This window comes from Chlamydotis macqueenii, chromosome 2, assembly GCF_036417535.1.
Source record: "Chlamydotis macqueenii isolate bChlMac1 chromosome 2, bChlMac1.mat, whole genome shotgun sequence".
NCBI classification, from domain to species: Eukaryota; Metazoa; Chordata; class Aves; order Otidiformes; family Otididae; genus Chlamydotis; species Chlamydotis macqueenii.
Window position 1 is genome coordinate 56725979 of NC_141557.1, and position 18541 is coordinate 56744519.

An 18541-nucleotide genomic window follows, 5' to 3' on the forward strand; every position below is an offset into this window, starting at 1 on the left:
TTCCAGCTGACACGGAGAGCTGGTCTTCAGCCCTTTTAACAGCCAGGTGCAGAGGCAGCGTGTTGCTGGTGGAAGCTGCCGCTGTTCCTTGCAGCCCCAGTAGCACTCCAGGTCTCTTTTTGGGGAGCAGATTTACCCAGTGATAAGAAAAACGCAAGACCTGTGGGAGAGATGAGTGTATAGCACCCCTGCCCGGATCCTGAACTGCACTGGGAAACTTGCTTTCTTCCCAGCTGTGCTTTTTTTTTTTTTTTTTTTGGTCTAGGGGTGTAGCTCATAAAGTACCGTCCAGGAGGAGAGGCTGGAGAGCTGGGTGTTGAAAGGTACGTGTTCCCCACGGGAGGTGGTACAGCTCCCAGAGCAGCAGTGCTCCCCACGCTGCGTGGGCGAAAAGGCACTAATGGTCACTCCGGAGGCTATGGCAACGCGGGCGAGTCGGCGGGAGGGCTGCACGCCTGAGTTTGAAGGGGTAAAAAAGGAAAACAGGTTCAGTTTTCTGCCTCCGTGCCCATCTGCGGCAGGGTCGCTCCCTCGGGGAAGGAGCGGGGTTGTGTACCGTGCTGTCCCTGCGACAGCAGCGGAGGAGAGCGGACGGCCCCCGGGTGGGCAGCATCGCCCCTCGGCCCGCGCCCGCCTGGCGGGAGGGCGGCGCGGCGGCCTAAGGGCTGAGGGGCTGGGGACGCCGGCGGAGGGCACGGCCTCCTCCGGGCGGGCCGCTGTGTCCCATTCCCGTCCTCAGGCGGCCTGGGACGCCGCCGTGCCGGGCGGGAGGCGGTGCGCTGAGGGGCGGGCCGGGCCGGGCCGGGCGGCGCTGCCGGGCGCCCGCCGCGGCGTGTGGGTGGCTCCAGGCGGCCGGTACCCAGCGACAGGCGGCGGGGTGGGAGGAGGCTGGCGGGGCGGAGGAGGAGGGAGCGCGGCGGCGTTGCGGGCGTATCAGCTGGTGCTGGACTATGGTGCGGCTCGGCGGGGGCTGACACGCCGGCGCCCCGTCCTCCAACCCTGAAGGCTGACACGTGTGGGATGTGAGACCTGCCCTCGCCGGGGGAGCATGAGCTGTGCCCAGGCCGGCATTGTCCAGGTACGGGGGGCTGCTGCCGCCCGGCCCCGGGTGCGGGTGGTGGGTTCGGGGATAGGGGGTGGGTGTGTTTGGGGTCGGGTGTTGCCTCCCGGCGGAGAAGTGCGAAGCGGGATGGGGGCTGTCAGCGGCCTCGCCGCAGGGAAAGGCCCCTTCCCGGGGCCGGCATCCCCGCTCGGCCGGCGGGATGCGGTGGCGGGTCCTGGGTGTGCGCTGTCATCCGCCTTTGTGCCTCGGAGCCGGCCGCTCTGTGCGGGAATGGGACCCCCCCCACCCAACCCCCCACTCGTGTCCGTGGGCACTGTCGCGGGTGGAGGGTGGCCGGGTCCCTGGAGAGCCGGTGGGCCCCCGTGGGTTACGGGCTTAGCCGTCGGCCTGTCGGCGGAATTTCACTAGCGAGCGTAGAATTACGATGAGCGACGTGCCGGCGGGGATTGACATCATTTGGGGATGTGGATGCGCGCGGGCGGTGATGAAGGGTCCCGCGCTGGATTTTTCGGCGGTTACATCCCTTCCCTGTAAAAGAAGCAACCCTCAGATTTGGTTCTTGGCTCCTTGACAATGCAGCAGAATTTAAGGCACGAACTGCCTTCCCCCCCCCCCCCCCCGGCTCAGTCGCTGTAAGCCAATCTTGTGACTTCGTATTTTGGTTATTGCCTTGTCTTATTATGTAACTACATTTTTTCATTAGCAATTAAATAAAATAACTTATAAGTCTGTTAAGAACATTGCCCCAGCCTGTAGCATTGTCAAATGCTGCTTTTTTTCATTTCGCAGCCTGCACAAATAATGGGTTTGTACTGATATAGGCACATACAATTCATTTTGTTGTCTCTTGCGTCGTTTCCCATGTGTTTCTCTGTAGTTGCAGAAGAAATTACTTGGCCTGGGTTTAGATTTTTGTATCCTGCTGTTTGGAGCTGCAGTAGTGCCTTTTTTTTTTTTTTTAATGCTGCTCTCAGCAGAAGTGCGTAGTGAGACTGTACAACCATCAGTCAGGCTGTGCTCCTGTCCACGTATTTACCAGTGCTACCGCCTCGTTTTGTGGGGCACCCAGCCCCGTCTGAACACGGCATCAATTAGGGGCAGGGTGCTGCGGTACCAGTGGTGCCACATAGCAGGTGGTCAGCTGCGCCTTTCTGATTAGTGCTCATACGAGGATTGCAGTTATTACAGTAATTCATTTTAGCCTGGGGATTCATTTTGAAAATTTGGATTTTCCACTAAGAAGGGATTATCATTTCTCTGTGTAGTACGTGTGTTTTATGAAGAAGTGGAGTACAGTATGTAACCTGGCTGCACTCTCTGCTTCTCTCTGCCCCTGAAACACACACCCATTTGGACAGCACAGGTGCAATGTTGATTTTCATGCTGGAACACGAAGTGGATGTTAGAAGCAGTGCACACTTAGTCAACACACAGCACTCAACCTGTCAATGCAGGCTCAGTCTAGCATGGGAGGGGAAAGAGTACCTGTCCTTACACAGGAACTGCTTGGGTCTATTTACTTGTTTGTTTCAGGAGGGTGAGCAGGGAGTTAGCTCAGAACAAAGAGTGGTCGGTCAGATGGCCAGCGCTTGCGAGGAGCAAGCGGCGTGCAAGTCGGTGGTGGACGGCGTGTTGTATCTCTCCTGTGACACGTACGCTAATGTGTTGCTGACTTAATGTGACCTGAGCTTTGGACTCCTGACCTTTTTAGTATCAATCAGCTGTTTCTCATCAGCTTACTCATTTGAAACCAGAGCAGGCCAGAGCATGACCTGGTGCACTCCGTGACTTTACGAGGAACTATCAATATCTGAATGTGGTGGTGATTTATTTGAAAGCAAACTGTGTACACACGCTCAGAACGTCCCAAAGAATTGATTCAAAATCCATATGGTCAGTATTTTAAATGTATTCTAATAAACAACATGGTATTTATTGTATTCCAGTAAATAACTGGCCAAGACTTATTACAGAAGTGCATCTTTCTGTGGCTTTGTGTTTCATGTACATAGCATGTGATTTGTTACAATTGTGAGATAATCCCTGTGAAGCTTCGTGGAGTTTTTCATGTGCTATGTCTGACGCTAAGTAGTGTTCATTTAAGATAGTGCGAAATCTTTCTTTTTGCCTCCTTTTGAATGGTCTTCTTACAGACAATGCAATTTCTTGAATAAATAGTGCAAGTGGGGTTTAGCTTATTAGCTGCTTTTTGAAATACTGTGAAAGATGTGGCTGTGCCAGAGTGGGGGGGATTCAAGTTGAGAGAGTGATGGTGTTGAATAGTTGTTGTCGGGCCAGGGGCTGTACTAACAAAGATGTTGAGTTTACCTATATTTTAACGTCGTTGGAAATCTGTCTTGTGGATGCAGGCATTAAGGTTGCCCCTGTGGTTTCAACTCTGAAAGCTGCTTTAAAAAAAAAAAAAAATCCCGCAAGATAACCTCCCTATTCCCACACCAGTTAAGTGTGTTGCAAAGTTCAAACAGAAGGGTTTTCATTAATTAAAAAAAGCAATTACTCTGCAGTATCTTAGTTTGTGATGATGGACTTTGCTGGAGGATGTAACTGGCCTTCACAATTACTTTCTTTTCGTTCTTCCTCAGTGTCTCTCTTGTCCTAAGTCTTATCTACTTAGTTTCCTCCGAACTTAGGGGGTACCTGCGTGGTCTGGCCTCAGTGTGAATAGATCATGGCCTTTGTGGGCCCCTATAAACAGAGAGGAGAACTCAAGCCTTATACAAGTGCTCTGGGTCGCTATCCCTCCTGTTGTGTAGAGCGGATGCCAGCCTAAGCCAAAGTGTGCCGTTATGAATACCACCCAAACCAATTTTGTTGAGTATCTAAACACATGTGGCTTCCATGAGTGGATTGTACCTGCAGCTGTCACAGCTTTCCCGTGTATATAACTAGGAACCATCAATGAACTGGGAGTCACCACCACCTCAGGTGCTCCCTGGCCTCTGATGGTGCCTGCGCTGCCAGGAACATCACTGTAGCGTTGGCCATTTCCCCCGGATGGGCTTATGGGAGTAGCTGGAGGATGGTCCTGCTCGTGCCAGTTTGTGTGTCTGCCTATTAGCATGGAAAGGAATTGTGACGCCCTCTTTTCTTCAGGATGTCTGTTGTTTGTTTACGCTCAGTGGCTTTCTCGGTTTTGGCAATAAGGAGATGAGTCAGTTTTGCTTCTGTTTAAGGCTTTTTTTTTTTTTACCCATTTCTCTTGTAAAATTTCATGTTCTGTTGTGATTCTGCAATGGCTGAGTGGCAAACACTGCAAGGGTTTGGTTTGATTCCTTATAAATATGTATCTGTTGGCCTTAGATATTGTGAGCATTAATTCTAATACAGTCTAAAACAGGCTAGATCTTATATACTAATGCATTTATCCTAAAACACAGCAGTATTTGGGTTTCTACTGATAATCTCAGGAGTATGGGGGGCGTGGAGCACAAGAAAATGAAAACATGCAGTAGTAAAGGGCAGGCTGAGATGCCACCGACTTCAGTTGATGTTTTCCTGCTGAGATTTGAGGCCAGCGAGATCTTTAGAGTTAATTAAGAAGAAATGGCATGGTCCTTTGATGTAGGGAGCCCAGGGTCATTTTTGTTACAGTTAATGAATGGTGGCTAGGTAGCTGTATAATGGGCTTGTGAGTCAGTCTTGGAATTTTTGATAAGCTATGCCATGGCTAGGGTATTCCGTCCTCAGCTCTGAAGTAGGAGATTTAGGTTCTTCAGGAGGTGCTGGGACTGTCCCTTGGCAAGATGGTGTCCTCATCGCAGATGTTTGTGGGTTTACCAGAACGTGGACCAGTAAGACTGGTCCAAGGTACAGGGAAAACAGGCTGTTGTCATGGGCAGCTGACTGCTGGGGGCAAGAGGCTGGCTAGCCCCACAGGCTGTTTGTGCTTTAGAAAGAGGGAGCAGTTGGGTTGAGCAGGACATCTGAGCATGAAGTGGGGTTCCCCTGCTGCAGTACCTGTTGCAGCTCCTGTTTGTCTTCTTTCTCCGGTGGCAGCAGCGACAGAAACCTCAGCTCCTCAGGGCTCTCCTTCCCCAACTCTCCGCTTTTTAAAAATCATCTCACCTTCCTTTTCTATGAGTTAGGAGCAGCCTGAGCTTGATCCCAGCCCCTCATCCTTTTGTCCAGAACATTGCCTACAATGCAGATAAACCTTGAGATGGCTTGGGGGGCTTGGTGGGGGAGCGATACAGCAAGCTGTTCCTGTTAGACTTTAAAAAAAGGGGGAATCCCCAGTGTTCTTGTTTGAAATATTGAAGTAAATGATCAGCACCGTGTTCCTCTGGGAATCGCCGCGTTCCATTGTATTGCAAAGTTCTTTGAGGACGCGGCGGCGCAGGCAGCATTCCCTTGCTGCAGAGCAGAAGGTCTGTGGGAGAGAGCGTGTGCACAGCAGTCGGGAAGGCTGTTATTGAGACCTTCGCTGAGGTTTCATTTTATGCGTTTAGCAAAACAGGCTTGGTCTTTCACACTTCCCAGATATTTTTGTTTCTCTGCAGAACACTAACGTTTGTTTGGTTCGAAGCCTGAATTAAAAATTCCCAACCAATATCTAGATACAAAAGGAAAGAAAAAAAAAAAAAAAAGCAAGTGTTTATCCCAGAATTAAAATCTATTTAAATTCAAGGGTTGTTAACCCATGGTATAGTGATGCAGTATAGAATGTCTCTTGGACTGAATCACTTGCGTTTAAAATGGAATATGTTCTAAAAATAAAATGGGTAATTGCTTCAATGTAGTCAATATGGAATTTAAAGATGACTGACAGAGCGATTTGTCATCCATCTCTGTAGCAGGAGTCATCTGGGAAGCCTGTGATGTTAAAGGCATTTTGTTTCTATTAGCACCTTTTCAAGTAGTTTTGTTAATGAGCTCTTGAACACCAGGACTGAAATCTGTCATGTGGTATAATTAGTTTTTCCATACCATAGGAAAGTGTGTGCCATGTGCACCTTCAATTACCAAATCAGGTTTCTCAGGTCCTGAAACATGTGGTTCAGCAGGCCTGCTGTTCTAGAGAAAGGAGGAGCTGTTCTGGTGCCAACAAAGTGCTTTCGCACGTCTCCATGTAAAATTTGGGATGGTGGCATCCTGCAAGCTTGGGAAGATTGGATGTTGCACTGCTAGTCACTACATACTTTTTGCGACGGTGCAGACTGATGGATACCCCTCCCAAACACGTGTAAGCAGAAGAGGTGGAGCGGGAAATTGTCCGCTTTTCCCAAGGGGGAGAGGAGAGCAAAGAGAGGGGAAATGCTTGATGAGATGGTCAAACAAGTTGCTCTTTACTATTTGCTGGTGAAATGCCTGAATGCTGGTTGTATGGAGCAGGTGGGTCACAGAGGTGTTCTCTGGATGTTCACTGTTGCTGTGACTCCTCTTCTTTCCTGAAGCAAACTATCCTGCCAAAGTCTGTGTCTCTGGCAGAATGCATGTTGTGTGTTGTGCAGACTTTGTGCCCTGGTTCTGGCTAGGATGGAGTTAACATTCACCTCAGCTGGGCGGAGAACTGGAGCTGGTGGCCCCTATGGCTGGGGCACCCAGCTGGGATAGTTAACTAATTAGCTAACAGCTGGGGTTAATTTACCCAAATTAGTCAAAGGGCTATTCCATCCCATCTGACGTCATGCTCAGTGTATAAGTGAGGGGGGTGCTGAGGGCAGCCTCCTGCTACGTGGAAGAAACTAGGTGTGGAGATTTGTTGTAAGGCATTATACTGTATTTGTATTCCATCACTGTTTTATTTTCTTCTGTTATTGCCGTTATTTTTTTTTTTTTTTGTTCCATTTCAACCCATGAGTTTTTGCTGGGTTTTTTTTTGTTTACCAGTTTCTCGCTTCTGTCCCACTGGAGGGTGGGGGGGAGTGAGAGAGAGACTGCATAGTCCGGTCCTGATCGGGGCTGAACTACAACACTTTGCTAAGCTAGGTAAGAAGCAATGAAGTTGGTGATAATCCAGCTTTGCTTGTGAGCTGGATGCCTGTGGTAAGGTACTTCCTGAACCGTGTGAACTGCAGTCCTCCTTCCAGCTGGACACAGCTGCTGCATAGGGAGCTACCTGCCTGGGGCATCTGTGGGCAGGCTTACAAGTGCTTGACAGACTAGTGGGATGGATGGGATCACCTGGTGTCCCAAGCTGGTCCTTGGGCAGCTAGATGCTTTCCTTTGAAATCTGGGCCCTGTCAAGACTGATGAAGAGTTGTTAAAGTAGGAGATACTGTCTTGTGCCTACATCTTAATGCAGCATCAGGAAAATTTAAACTTGGAATTCACATTCTAATGCAGAACATCCATCAAGTGTTGGGTTAGTTGTCAAGTGTCCTTAATGATGTGTTAAAAAAGAAAAAAAAAAAAGCTGTGGGAGAGGCTTTAGGTTTTTTAGTGTAAAAATATATATACTTTCTGTTTGACATGGTACTTTTTGTGTGCAACTGTGTGATTGCCTGAAGAAGACAAAGGCAACAACAGATTTACTCTGTGAAGTGGCATCTTGATTTAAATAGCAAGGTTCAGTTGCTACATGGTTAACATGAAAAGGGGGGAAGTGGATGAAATGTTTAATGTTGGAGTCAGAACACATGTTTCCAAGATGATGCTTTTCAAGATTCATGAAAGACCCATTAGCCATGAAGTTGTCTGCTGCCTTGGTTACAGGCCTGTGGAAGCTTATGTAGAGATTTAGAGCAAGATCTTTTAATAAACTTTTAAGTTGCTTAATTTGACTGCACCATGCTGTCATACAGTAGTCGATGTGAGGTCAATACCATGATTCAGAAATACTACATATGTAATCTGAGTCATAGTAGAGACTTGATGCCGAGATAAAATATTATTGAGTCAAACCCTTGGTCTGAAAATGAACAGTGCTCCTTCTGAAGTTATTGGGAAACTTTGCTTGATGAAGGGCAGTGCTGTCTGGCCTTTTGTGATTTTCTTTTTTTTTTTTTTTTCTGCATGTGTGTGGTTTTGGGTTTTGTTTTTTTTTTTGTGGGTTTTTCTTTTTTTGGGTTTTTTTTTTGTTGTTTTTTTTTTGGTTTTTTTTGTTTTTTTATGGAGCTAAGTCTCATAGTGAAGCTGGCCGTTTGCTGTGCCAGTGTGAAGCACTGACATTTCTTTCTCATTGCTCTAGCAGCAGGCTAAAGTAGAAACAACCATAGGAGTTACTACCCAGACTGGGTATTAAACACTGATGAGCTGAACTAGATTTTCTCTTCCTTTTCTTCTTAGTCTAGAAAAGGATGCCAACATAAAAGCATCTTGTCCTGTGGTAGAACTCGTGTCCAAGACGCATCACTATGGTAGTGGCTTATTAGGGTTAGGCTGCCTGATTTACCTTGTTTTTTGTTTCCACTTCTTAACGTTCCTTAAGGATTTTGCTTTGTGTATGAAATAAAAGTAGCCATTTTTTTAAATATCAGCAAAGCTCCCATTAAAGAATATGTTGGTCAAGAAACTGCATGCTGATGTGGAACCATTACCTGCTCTTGAAATTTGACTTTGCATTACTCCTTCGTGCTCCTCAGAACTGTCCCTCTCAAAGCATCCCCTTTGCAGATTTTCAAAGGCTCTCCCTCTCTGCACATCAGTGTGCATTCGCTTTAATGTCTCCTTTCCCCTCTTCAACCTTCCCACTCCCCGAGAACTGGGCGATTGTTTTTCTTTCCAAGGCACTCTTCTACACAGATAGCTGTTCCTAGGCCGTGCAATCTCATGTCTCCGACAATTAAAACACAGGTTAGTAACTCAGACTAATTCTCTGTACCTAATAGCATGATGTAGGCTTAAACCTTAGTGTCTGTATTAGAGCAATTATATGAGGGCATTTCTAATTAAAAACATATCACCTAATTGTGAGTGTCTGACACGTTAAATATCTGTCTCTGTTGCACTCAACTGTGTGCAAAAGGGTACCTGCTTATCCTGAAGTGTACAAACCTAGTGTTAGATTTTACTGTTGCTGGAGAAGGAATGAAAAAGTTTGGGACGTGGGAGCAAAATAACAAGCAGTCATGCTGCAGGAAATGCAGCAAAATTGTAGCGAAGGTGTGGTGAAGTGTTCTGGGTGCTTCTGTGCATTCAGCTTGCCAGCTATGCTGCTGAGGTTCGGCTAGAGGTGGATCCAAGAAGGAGGGTGGAAGCAGACACTGTCTTCTAAAAATATAAGCTAAGGATTAGCTGCTCCTGTCTGGTGAGACCCCACCTGGAGTACTGCGTCCAGCTCTGGAGCCCCCAACAAAAGAAGGACATAGACCAGTTGGAGAAGGTCCAGAGGAGGGCCATGAAGATGATAAGAGGGCTGGAGCACCTCTCCTATGAGGACAGGCTGAGAGAGCTGGGGCTGTTCAGCCTGGAGAAGAGGAAGCTCTGGAGAGACCTTACAGCAGCCTTCCAGTACCTGAGGGGGGCCTACAGGAAAGATGGGGAAAAACTCTTCAGTAGGGCCTGTTGCAATAGGATAAGGGGTAATGGTTTTAAAATAGAGGGAGGTAGATTTAGATTAGATATTAGGAAAAAAAAAATTTACACTGGGGGTGGTGGAACACTGGAACAGGTTGCCCACAGAGGTGGTGGATGCCCCATCCCTGGAAACGTTCAAGGCCAGGCTGGATGAGGCTCTGAGCAACCTGAACTGATTGGAGATGTCCCTGCTCCTTGCAGGGGGGTTGGACTAGATGACCTTTGAAGGTCCCTTCCAATCCAAACCATTCTATGATTTCCTTGTTGGAGCCACATGGTAACTTCTAGGTGTCAGCTTTATTGTCTTGTCCGTCTGGAAAGATCATCACAAACACAGAGAAATTGCTGCAGAACTTCTAGAAAGGGGGCAAACTGCCCTTGTGCCCTGTCTCCTTTCCTTGTGTGTGTGCCTGGACCTACCTGCAAAGGTGGCTTTTTGAAGCTTGAACTAGGGGGTAGTGGCCCAGCCAGGCTCCCTGCAGGTGGATGTCAACCCTGCATTCTCACCATCTTTAAAAAAAAACAACCAAACAAAAAATGTCTAAGACTTTAGTTGGAAATGAGTAATAAACAATTTCCCAAAAGACTGTACAGAAGAAGTTGCTTGATTACAGAAAAAGGATGAATAGAGGGTTGTGAGGGAGAGGTATATTTAAACGTATACTTGGAGCAGGAAGAGAAATATTTCTGGCAGAGCCTCTACTTCTGTGAAAAATCTTGATTGCCTAGTTCATATCAGAATGACTTTCTAATGGCTATCAAATGTGGGTTTCGTGCATGTGTGTATGAATTTGCTGGTAAAATACGGTTCTGAGGTCTGGACTCTGACTTAAATACATTCCTGTTGTGACCTATTTTTTCACAACCTAATTCTGCCAGCTCTGTGTGTGCACGTGTGATGTTACTGACTTAAGGAGTCCCACTGACTTGAGAAAGACAACGCACCTTAGGAAAGCTGGTACGTAAATGGTGGCAGCAGGCTCAGGGTTTGGATGAGATGGCTGTCAGGCTGGCTGAGCAAGGGGAGGATGTGTAATAGGATGTTTGAGGAGGAGTCTACTGATTTAACACTGTGTCATCTAGTAAGTAGCTCAGGAAGGGTCATGGTGAATAATGTGTTTGGCTGACTTGTGACCTCCTCGTAATAGCTCTGAGAGATGGACAGGAGATCTATCTACTTGATGGCCTCCTAATAACTCACTGGGAAACCTAGTTCATCTCCTTTATCTACCTGGACCAAAAGGGATATAAATGCAGTATTGTTAATCTAAATAATCCCTGTGGGACGATGAGGGGGGATGACCGCATGCTGAAATGAAAAGTGATGAGAGGGCCTTAAGCAAGTGAAGATCTAAGCTGCTAAGTCTGCACACCATACCGTGAGCTTACTAGCTTATATCTGGTACACTGTAGCCACGTTTTGTGCAGCACTGCACCAAAAAGAGAGGCATAACAGATTAGCTTGGGTTGGCTGCAGGTGACTGGTTTATGTGCAAGCAGCAATAGAGTTCCTGCTCTGCGCTCCCCAGGACTTTTATTTCCAGTATAATGCAGGAAAAAGCATCTTGCTGCGTATCTGTCCCCTCAGCGTGCTTGTGCTCTGGGTTAGGTGCAAAGCTGGTTACCAGTACCTGAAGGGCTGGCAGGTCCTTAGAAGCAAATAACCCAAAACTAGTGTGCTGGGTAGGGCCTGTTGCTCAGGGAGGAGCTGCCCTCTCCAGGAAGGGGTGGTGTTACTTCTCTTGCGCCTGATTTAGATCAAACCTAGGTCTGTGACTTACTGGGAATGTGCCCAAGCAGGCAGGGATCTCCTTTTAGTGTGTGTGAGTATGGGGCATGATTTACACCCATCTGACCTAAGTTGTTATGTCCTGCATAGAAGATTTGAAGATTCGTGGAGCCAGAGAGCAAGAGGGGAGCGTAACTCTGATTTAATGGGTAGAAGGGTACTTTCTGGGTTCCTTTGCCAAGGGCTGGTTCATGTGTTTTATATGCATATGAGTGGGGTGTCAAGACTGGTGCTTCTGGGATGCACCGGAGCAGAATGCTAGGCCCCTAAATCCTGTGGATGTTGAAAGCATCTCAACTTTAATGCCTAAATTAGTACCATTCTTTTGAGCCGATCCAAAATGTCTGTGTTCAGTCTTAGTCTTCTGAACTGTTTTTGTCCGTGCCTCAGTGATGTGTCCAATGGGTTCCTTTGGGTTGTTTTGTGCAGTAGTTTTCTGAGCTGAATCCTGGTAGCTAATGGTAAATAAGAAAGTGTTCAGATACAAACTCCCATGTGGTAGGATAACCAATATAATGCAGAACTTTGATAAGCAACAGATTATATATGGTAACCAGATCTTCAAGCCTCAGAGAACCTAGGATGTGAGCTCAGAAGGCTGTTGGGCTCACCTCTGTAAGTTTAAGAGTGAGAAGATGTAGGTGAGAGGTAACAGAAAAATGCTTTCCAGCTGCTCTACTCAGCCAAAACCATTGTCTTTCCATAACCCCTTCCCTTGATCCTGTGTTTGTGGTCTCTGATTGGTGGTAGGACAGGAGGGAGATGTTGCAGCTGAAGAGGTTTCAGCTGGACTTCATGTAAATGAAGGATTTCTCATCAGAGGAACATAGTTAACATTGCAGTTGATGCTAAATGAATAAAAAAAAAAGTTGGCTCCTTCCCAGACCTTTTAGGATTTTGGGTGAGGTTTTCTTTTTCAATTTTTAAATGAAGCAGGGGTAACAGACTCTTTTGTGCTTCAGTTAGCAGGCAAATTCTGGATCTACAGGAGGCAGAAGATCTTCTGTCTAACAAAGAACCTTTTTTTTTATGAAATTCCTTCAGAGGAAAATCCCATTTTAGACCAGAGTCTTGCAGTTGAGCAGACTTTCCTAGAGACCGCTAACCAATTGCAATGTTCCTCCCCTTACCGTATGTGCTTTGCATTCTTGTGTTGCTGTCCTGCCGGGCTTGTCTTTGTGGTTCAGGAGCTTGGACCAGCCGTTGGCAGCCCTGCTGATTGCTGAGTCATAGGGAAGAGCCGGAGACACCAGTATGACTCCGATCTGTGCAGCACTGGTGGATTCTTTACTGAGAACTGGAGACCCACTGCAAGTCACATGCACTTCTTCAGTTGTTGATTGAGATTGTTTGGCAGTATAATTATGATGTTCATTTTCAAGTAGTTGGCTTCTTGAGTAAAGAGCTGAATTTGTTACCATGTGACCCACCCTAAGGCTACCAAGCCCCTCTTAAAAACAAGACAAAACAAACAAAAAAAAACCAACCAAAAAACATTCAATGTATTTTTTCCTCCATATATTTTTTTTGGGAATACATATGTCGTTTAGGTGCAGACATTGAATCACCTTTGTTTGGATGACTCCATGCCTTGGAGTCTCTCACTCCCAGCAAAGACAGGCAACCTGGCAGGAGCAATCCAATGCACTGCAAACGTGCAGCATCGTGACCTTCTTGAGGTAGCTCTGGTGTATGCATCTGTGGGAGGAAGGCAGGCATATTAAGTAATGGAGCTGCATGAAAATCTGCCAGTGGAACAGTTTTCTGCCTAAAAAATGCTGTTTCAAACAGAATCAAAATGTTCCTCGTGAGAATGCTGCAGCTGGCAGCCGTTCAGAGGACCTGGAGCCCTGCAGCCCTGTTTAATGATCGGATCCAGTTGGGAGACATCAGAGATGGAGGTGTGGCAAAGTGGTGGTGGTTGTTGTTATCCTTCAGCTTTAAGGAAAACTTCAAAATGCTTCCATTTCCCACAGTGCACAAAATGAGACTTGACCTACTCGGCTGCATACAGACGTTTCTTAAAAACTATCTTCTGTCTCCAGTGCACGTCATCATAATAGTAAATACTATTGTATTTACTTCGTGGAAGCCCAGGGCCGATCTCATTGCTACACCGAGTTCATTTAAATCACTGATCTTGCACTAGGGGTTCATTTGGCCTTTGAGATCTTAAAATAACTGTGGAAAGATTCACTGCATGTTTATGTGGGACAGAGACCACACAGACTTCTCAGCTTGCAGTTTTGTAACACTCACGCACTGGAAAACAAAAGCATGTCAGTGAGGGAACCCCCACACATACGGGTTTGCTTTTTGGCTTAACAAGATCACCTTGAACAGGGTCCTCGCTTTCTTTTTCAATAGATTTTTCCAGTTTCCAGTTTAGATACTAACGATATTTGAGCAAGGTGGTTTGTTTTGTTTTTTTTTTTTTAAATTCCTGACACTACTGGGAGCATTTTCTTTTTCTCGTTATCTCTACTTCATTTTTTACAGCCATTGGAGGCTACTATGTCTATTCTCTCAGTAGCAAGCCTGTAAAATGTTTGGGCTACCAGCCTAAGCTGCTGCACACCAAGCATAGTGCTACTGTTTAGGCCCTTCTGTTTTCAGTGGTGTTGGGACCTTCTTATTTTTATGTTGCAAAAAGGTCTTTGCTGTGACACAGCTGGGGTCTCTTAGTGTACAGCAAAGGCAAACTCTCTGCAGCAGTTTGTTCAGAAGTTGTCTTCATCATGAAAAGAAATGTCCCATTTTGGCTTCACTTCTCTTGTGGCAGTCGAACCAGGCATCGGTGCAGTGGACAGAAAAATAATGGCTTCAATTAAAATCTTACCATTTCAACAGCTTTTTCTTTCTCCCCTTTTGTGGCAATTTGTCTTGTTCCTGCAAAGACCTGCTTTCACCTTTTGCCCCGTGGGTTGCTCTGGTGTGCTGAAGGCTATCCTCCAGCTGCTGAGTCTGTCAAAACGGGATTGTGGAAAATGCATTTTTCTTAGTGTGAACACTCAACAACACATTTGTTCAACAGCTGAGTGGTTCCTGGTTCAGAGCGTGCTGCGCAGCAATAACATAGCAGCTTTGTCAACTCCTAAGTAAGATGGAGAAAGAGAAGGTTAATGGAGGGGTTTTTTATTATCCTGAGACTATTTCTCATTCTATGCAGTTCACCAATTTCTTGTGCTTCTTTGCTAGTACTTGCCTTGCATCCTGCGTATACAGATACCTTTCAGTCTTCCCCTGGGCCTGCACTTCCTTCCGCTGGATGATGGGCGGGAAGGGGGTCCCTACTGTGTCACTGGTTCCCTGGCTCCAGGTATCCACATAGCAAGAGGCAGAACTCGTCTTGAAGTGCTCTATCATCTGGGCAAAACTTGGAGGTGTCAAACTTTTTGTCTGCCCAAGGATGAAGGAAAAGAGAAATAGCAGAAACTTTATCACTGTACTTAATGTTTTTATAGACTCAGTGTACATAGCCAAGTATATATGAAAAACAATTACATTTTGAAAAGTTCTTTTCCTTAAGGTGTTCTGCCATTCATGGATAAAAATGGGAATCTTTCGTTGTCATGCTCTGCAAGGAATGCTTAGCTATTTTCAGTTTATGGACCCTAAATCTTCAAACCTTAAATGCTCTTCTAGCAGGGATGTGAACTCTCTTGTAGAAATGTAATGTCATATCTGCCATTCAATTATCTACGTATCCTGCATTCTTTGGCCCTCACAGTTTAAAAAAAAAAAAAAGTTTTCTCTTGTAGTTAAAGGGAATTTTCTGTATTTCAGTCTGTGCCTATTGCCTCTGGTCCTGTCACTGGACACCACCGAGAAAAGCCTCGCTCCATCCCACCAGCTATTTATGCACATTGATAAGATTCCCCCTGAGCCTTTTCTTCTCCAGGCTAAATAATCCCACTGCATCATTCTGCTTTTCTAGCCACTCTTCCCTGCATGTTAGTCATTTCTTTGAGTCAGGATGTGCATTTGTGTGGCTGCATGGAGAGCTGTCAGGAAAGTGACATGGGTTAGAAGTAACCTGTTTTTTGGGTTGGTTTTTTTTTTTTAATGCCATATGGTTTTAACTCAGATGAGGTCTATTTGACTATTCCATGAAGTCTTATGGCAGTGCAAGCTAACACCCAGCAAAGGCTGGGAATAAGGAGTGGAAAGAAGGCAAGGTGTTTCTGCTGGTGAAAGTGTCAGCATAAACTGACTTTTAAAGTGTTTGTGACACTAGTCACCCATGTGGACTCTGAACAGATGTGAAGACCTAAGGATCAAAATCTTTGGTCTAGACTTACTAAGAAATCAAGGCAACAGAAATGGTGTTTTGGCAGGGATTTTTGTCTGACATGAGAAAAATCACTTTTCTATATTATTTCTTTGCCAAACCATTTCTACTCAGGAACTTTCTTAACTGATTGTGTCTCTGTGGATTTAGTACCGTTCAATAGACACTTGCTCCATGAAATCTCCCTGGCTTTCCTTTGAGCCTATCTATGCTTTTACTGTAATTTGAAAATGAATTTCACAGCTCAACTCTCTGTTGCATTAAGAACCACCTCCTTTAGTATATTATAAACCTGACTCCTAGTGCCTTTTCTTGATGCCCCCTCTTCTTGTATGGGAAGAGAAAGTGAATGATCCTCTATTCTCTTTTCCACTCATGACTCTGTGAACCTCTGTCATACCTTCCCTCAGTTTTCTTTTATCCTTCCTTGAATCTTCTGTTAATCTTCTCCCCTGTCTTCGTCTTTGGTACGTGCATACCCTTCCTCACCTGATCTGTTACCGTTATACTATATACTCCTATTTTACAGATACTCCTTTTGTGTTAACTCCCAAACTAATATCTTCTGACTCCAGCCCCTTAATGTGCAGTTCTGCATCTGATGTTGTAGCTCTGCGTATCTTGTGCATTCCTGTTTTACTGCTATCTCATCTGGATCCAGTGCAGTTTCTTTCTCTGTGACCTGCTTTCTCTGCTTTGTCTCCTCCTGCCACCTGTATTTTGGTCATGGACATTGTCAGTCTTTGATTTTTAATTTTTTTTTTTTAGATCAATTTCACCTCTTTCTGATGTTATTGTTGAATGTAATTTTCTGTTCCTCTCTATTGCCAAAAATCTTTGTCCACGACTTGGTTGTTTTTATCCTTTTCTATTGTAGTTTCACCTCATTGGCTTTCTGCAAGTTAAAATTTTACTGTGAGAGCCTTTTTCTCTTCTGTTCCATTTTATTTGAATCCCAGGTCAATTTTTTGTCTATTTATCTTATTTTTATCTTCATGGATTTACTGAATACTGCTGATTCTTAAATACGTGTTCTCGTGCCTTCTGTCCCTTCTTTTGCTGGGTAATTAACAGGACTGAAGTGCTTTGTTTGCTTTGTTTCTGCCATCGGTGTGGCAATGCTCTTCACGCTACTTTCTTTACTCACTGAGACAGAGGTAAGAGTCTGCCTGAGTAGTTTGTTACTTTCTTCCTTCAGATCCTTCCCAAATATTTACTACTCCAACAGGGCTATTGCAGTAATATCTGTAAACTGCTGTTATGTATTTATCCTGCCTATATAAGGTTGTCAGATTTTTGGTGTACTGACACTGAGTGGATGATTCATAGCTCAGTGCTATGCCTTGCATTTCACAAAATTGTGTCTGATGTTGGCCATTTGTGAGACCATTGTTTCTGATGTTTGTGCTGTTTTTTACTTTGCCTCATTAGTAGGTGATATGATATTTAAATCTTCCAAAATGCAGACAACCTCAATGATTTTGGCTTGGGATTTTCACACACAAGTTGCTTATTGAGATCGTTATGGCTGTTAGAGGCTACTGAGGGGTCCTGACCTTCTTGGTGGATGTTCTGGGGATCTTTCTCCCCCCATTACATTACATACATCTCACCTTACTTTAGCTGTCTAGAATTGAGCCCTCTTGTGACAGTGGAATAAACTGTGCTCTCTGTGGCAGGGAGAGGGGCTTGAGATGAACCATTCTGTATTTTAAGGTAAGTTGGACTTTCCTGTGGGGATACTGCTCTCTCAAGAGAGTGCCTCGATGCAAACTTAAGCAAAACTGCTAGAACTGAATGATGTAAATCTTACCTTGTATCTACTACAGGGTTGTCTGTGGCAATAGTACTGGTCAGTATTTTCGTGGTGGTTCATATTAGCATTTTCTTGAAGTGTATGTTGTTAACATTGTTCGCGTCTGTCTTCCTGGAGAGTTTAGCTGTGCTTTAACAGAGGCTGCAAATAATTGCGTTCAGTGGAAGGTATCCCAAGCAGTGATGGTTGATTCAAGGTCACTAGCACATAACTATATAGAGCTATATACTTTCTGGAAAGTGCAAAAGCATATCCAGCCAATGTTTCTGTCCGTAAGTATTGAAAAATCAGGAGCTGGACTCCCTGTCAACGTGGGAGTTTTCAAGGCTTCTGGTTTGGAGATTTTATCTTTTGGGATCGGGGTGCTTATGGGGTTCATGATTTGAAGACTTTCAGTAGGTGCTAGTTGGAGATTTGCTTCTGGAAAGGAAAGCTAAGATTTTTTTTTCTACCTTAACCCTGTGACTACAGGTACTACGTACATTAGGAAAACATCGCATCGGTGCGGCTCCCACTGGAAGACAGATTTTTTTTTTTTTTTCCCCCCTCCTCTTTTTGCAAAGAAACTGCTTTGTAAAGTTAAAGATAGCAAGAAACAACCTTTTATTTTAATTGATGTCTTTTTTTTTTAAACTTAGCCATGTTTCACTTTCCTTTACAGTCTCCTAAGCCTTGTTATATGGCTTTTTATTTGTTTATTTAACAAACATGGATGTTATTCCCTTAAAAAGAAAAATCCTCTCATCTTCTCTGAGGGTTAGTCAAGGGAGAAACTTTCTAACCCGTGAAAGCAGGATGAGAGTGTGTACTCTGAAATATTAAATAAAGGAATCAAAGGGAAATAATACTTTGTGATGATACCTCAGGCAAAATTTAATTAAGAAAATGAAATTGCATTAAGAGTGACCCGTTGTGGACTGCCAAAAAGCCAACACGTGAGGGAGAAATTTTAGCAGTGTCTGCCCGTCAGTAAGAGCTTGCATGCTGTACCAAGCCTGAGAGATATGCTCGACAGAGTGGCTTTAAGTGATGTTTAATTACCTGATTGAATTTAAAAAAGACAACCTTAATCAGTACTGCAGAGAGCACATCTAGCCTGTGAAA

General features: G+C 45.1%; 1 protein-coding gene across 2 annotated transcripts in view; it reads left to right on the forward strand.

Moving 5' to 3' along the window:
• Positions 1 to 940: 940 nt before the first annotated feature.
• Positions 941 to 18541, forward strand: part of HECW1 (HECT, C2 and WW domain containing E3 ubiquitin protein ligase 1) — a 265943-nt gene continuing 248342 nt past the window's right edge. The window contains exon 1 of one of the 2 annotated variants that reach the window (XM_086743039.1): positions 941 to 1078. Coding sequence is in view for 1 of the 2 variants with exons in the window: in XM_086743038.1 (XP_086599164.1) it covers positions 1049 to 1078 (30 nt within the window). In the remaining variant the exon portion in view is untranslated. The remainder of the gene's footprint in view (positions 1079 to 18541) is intronic. The other variant, XM_086743038.1, reaches the window with a different exon arrangement.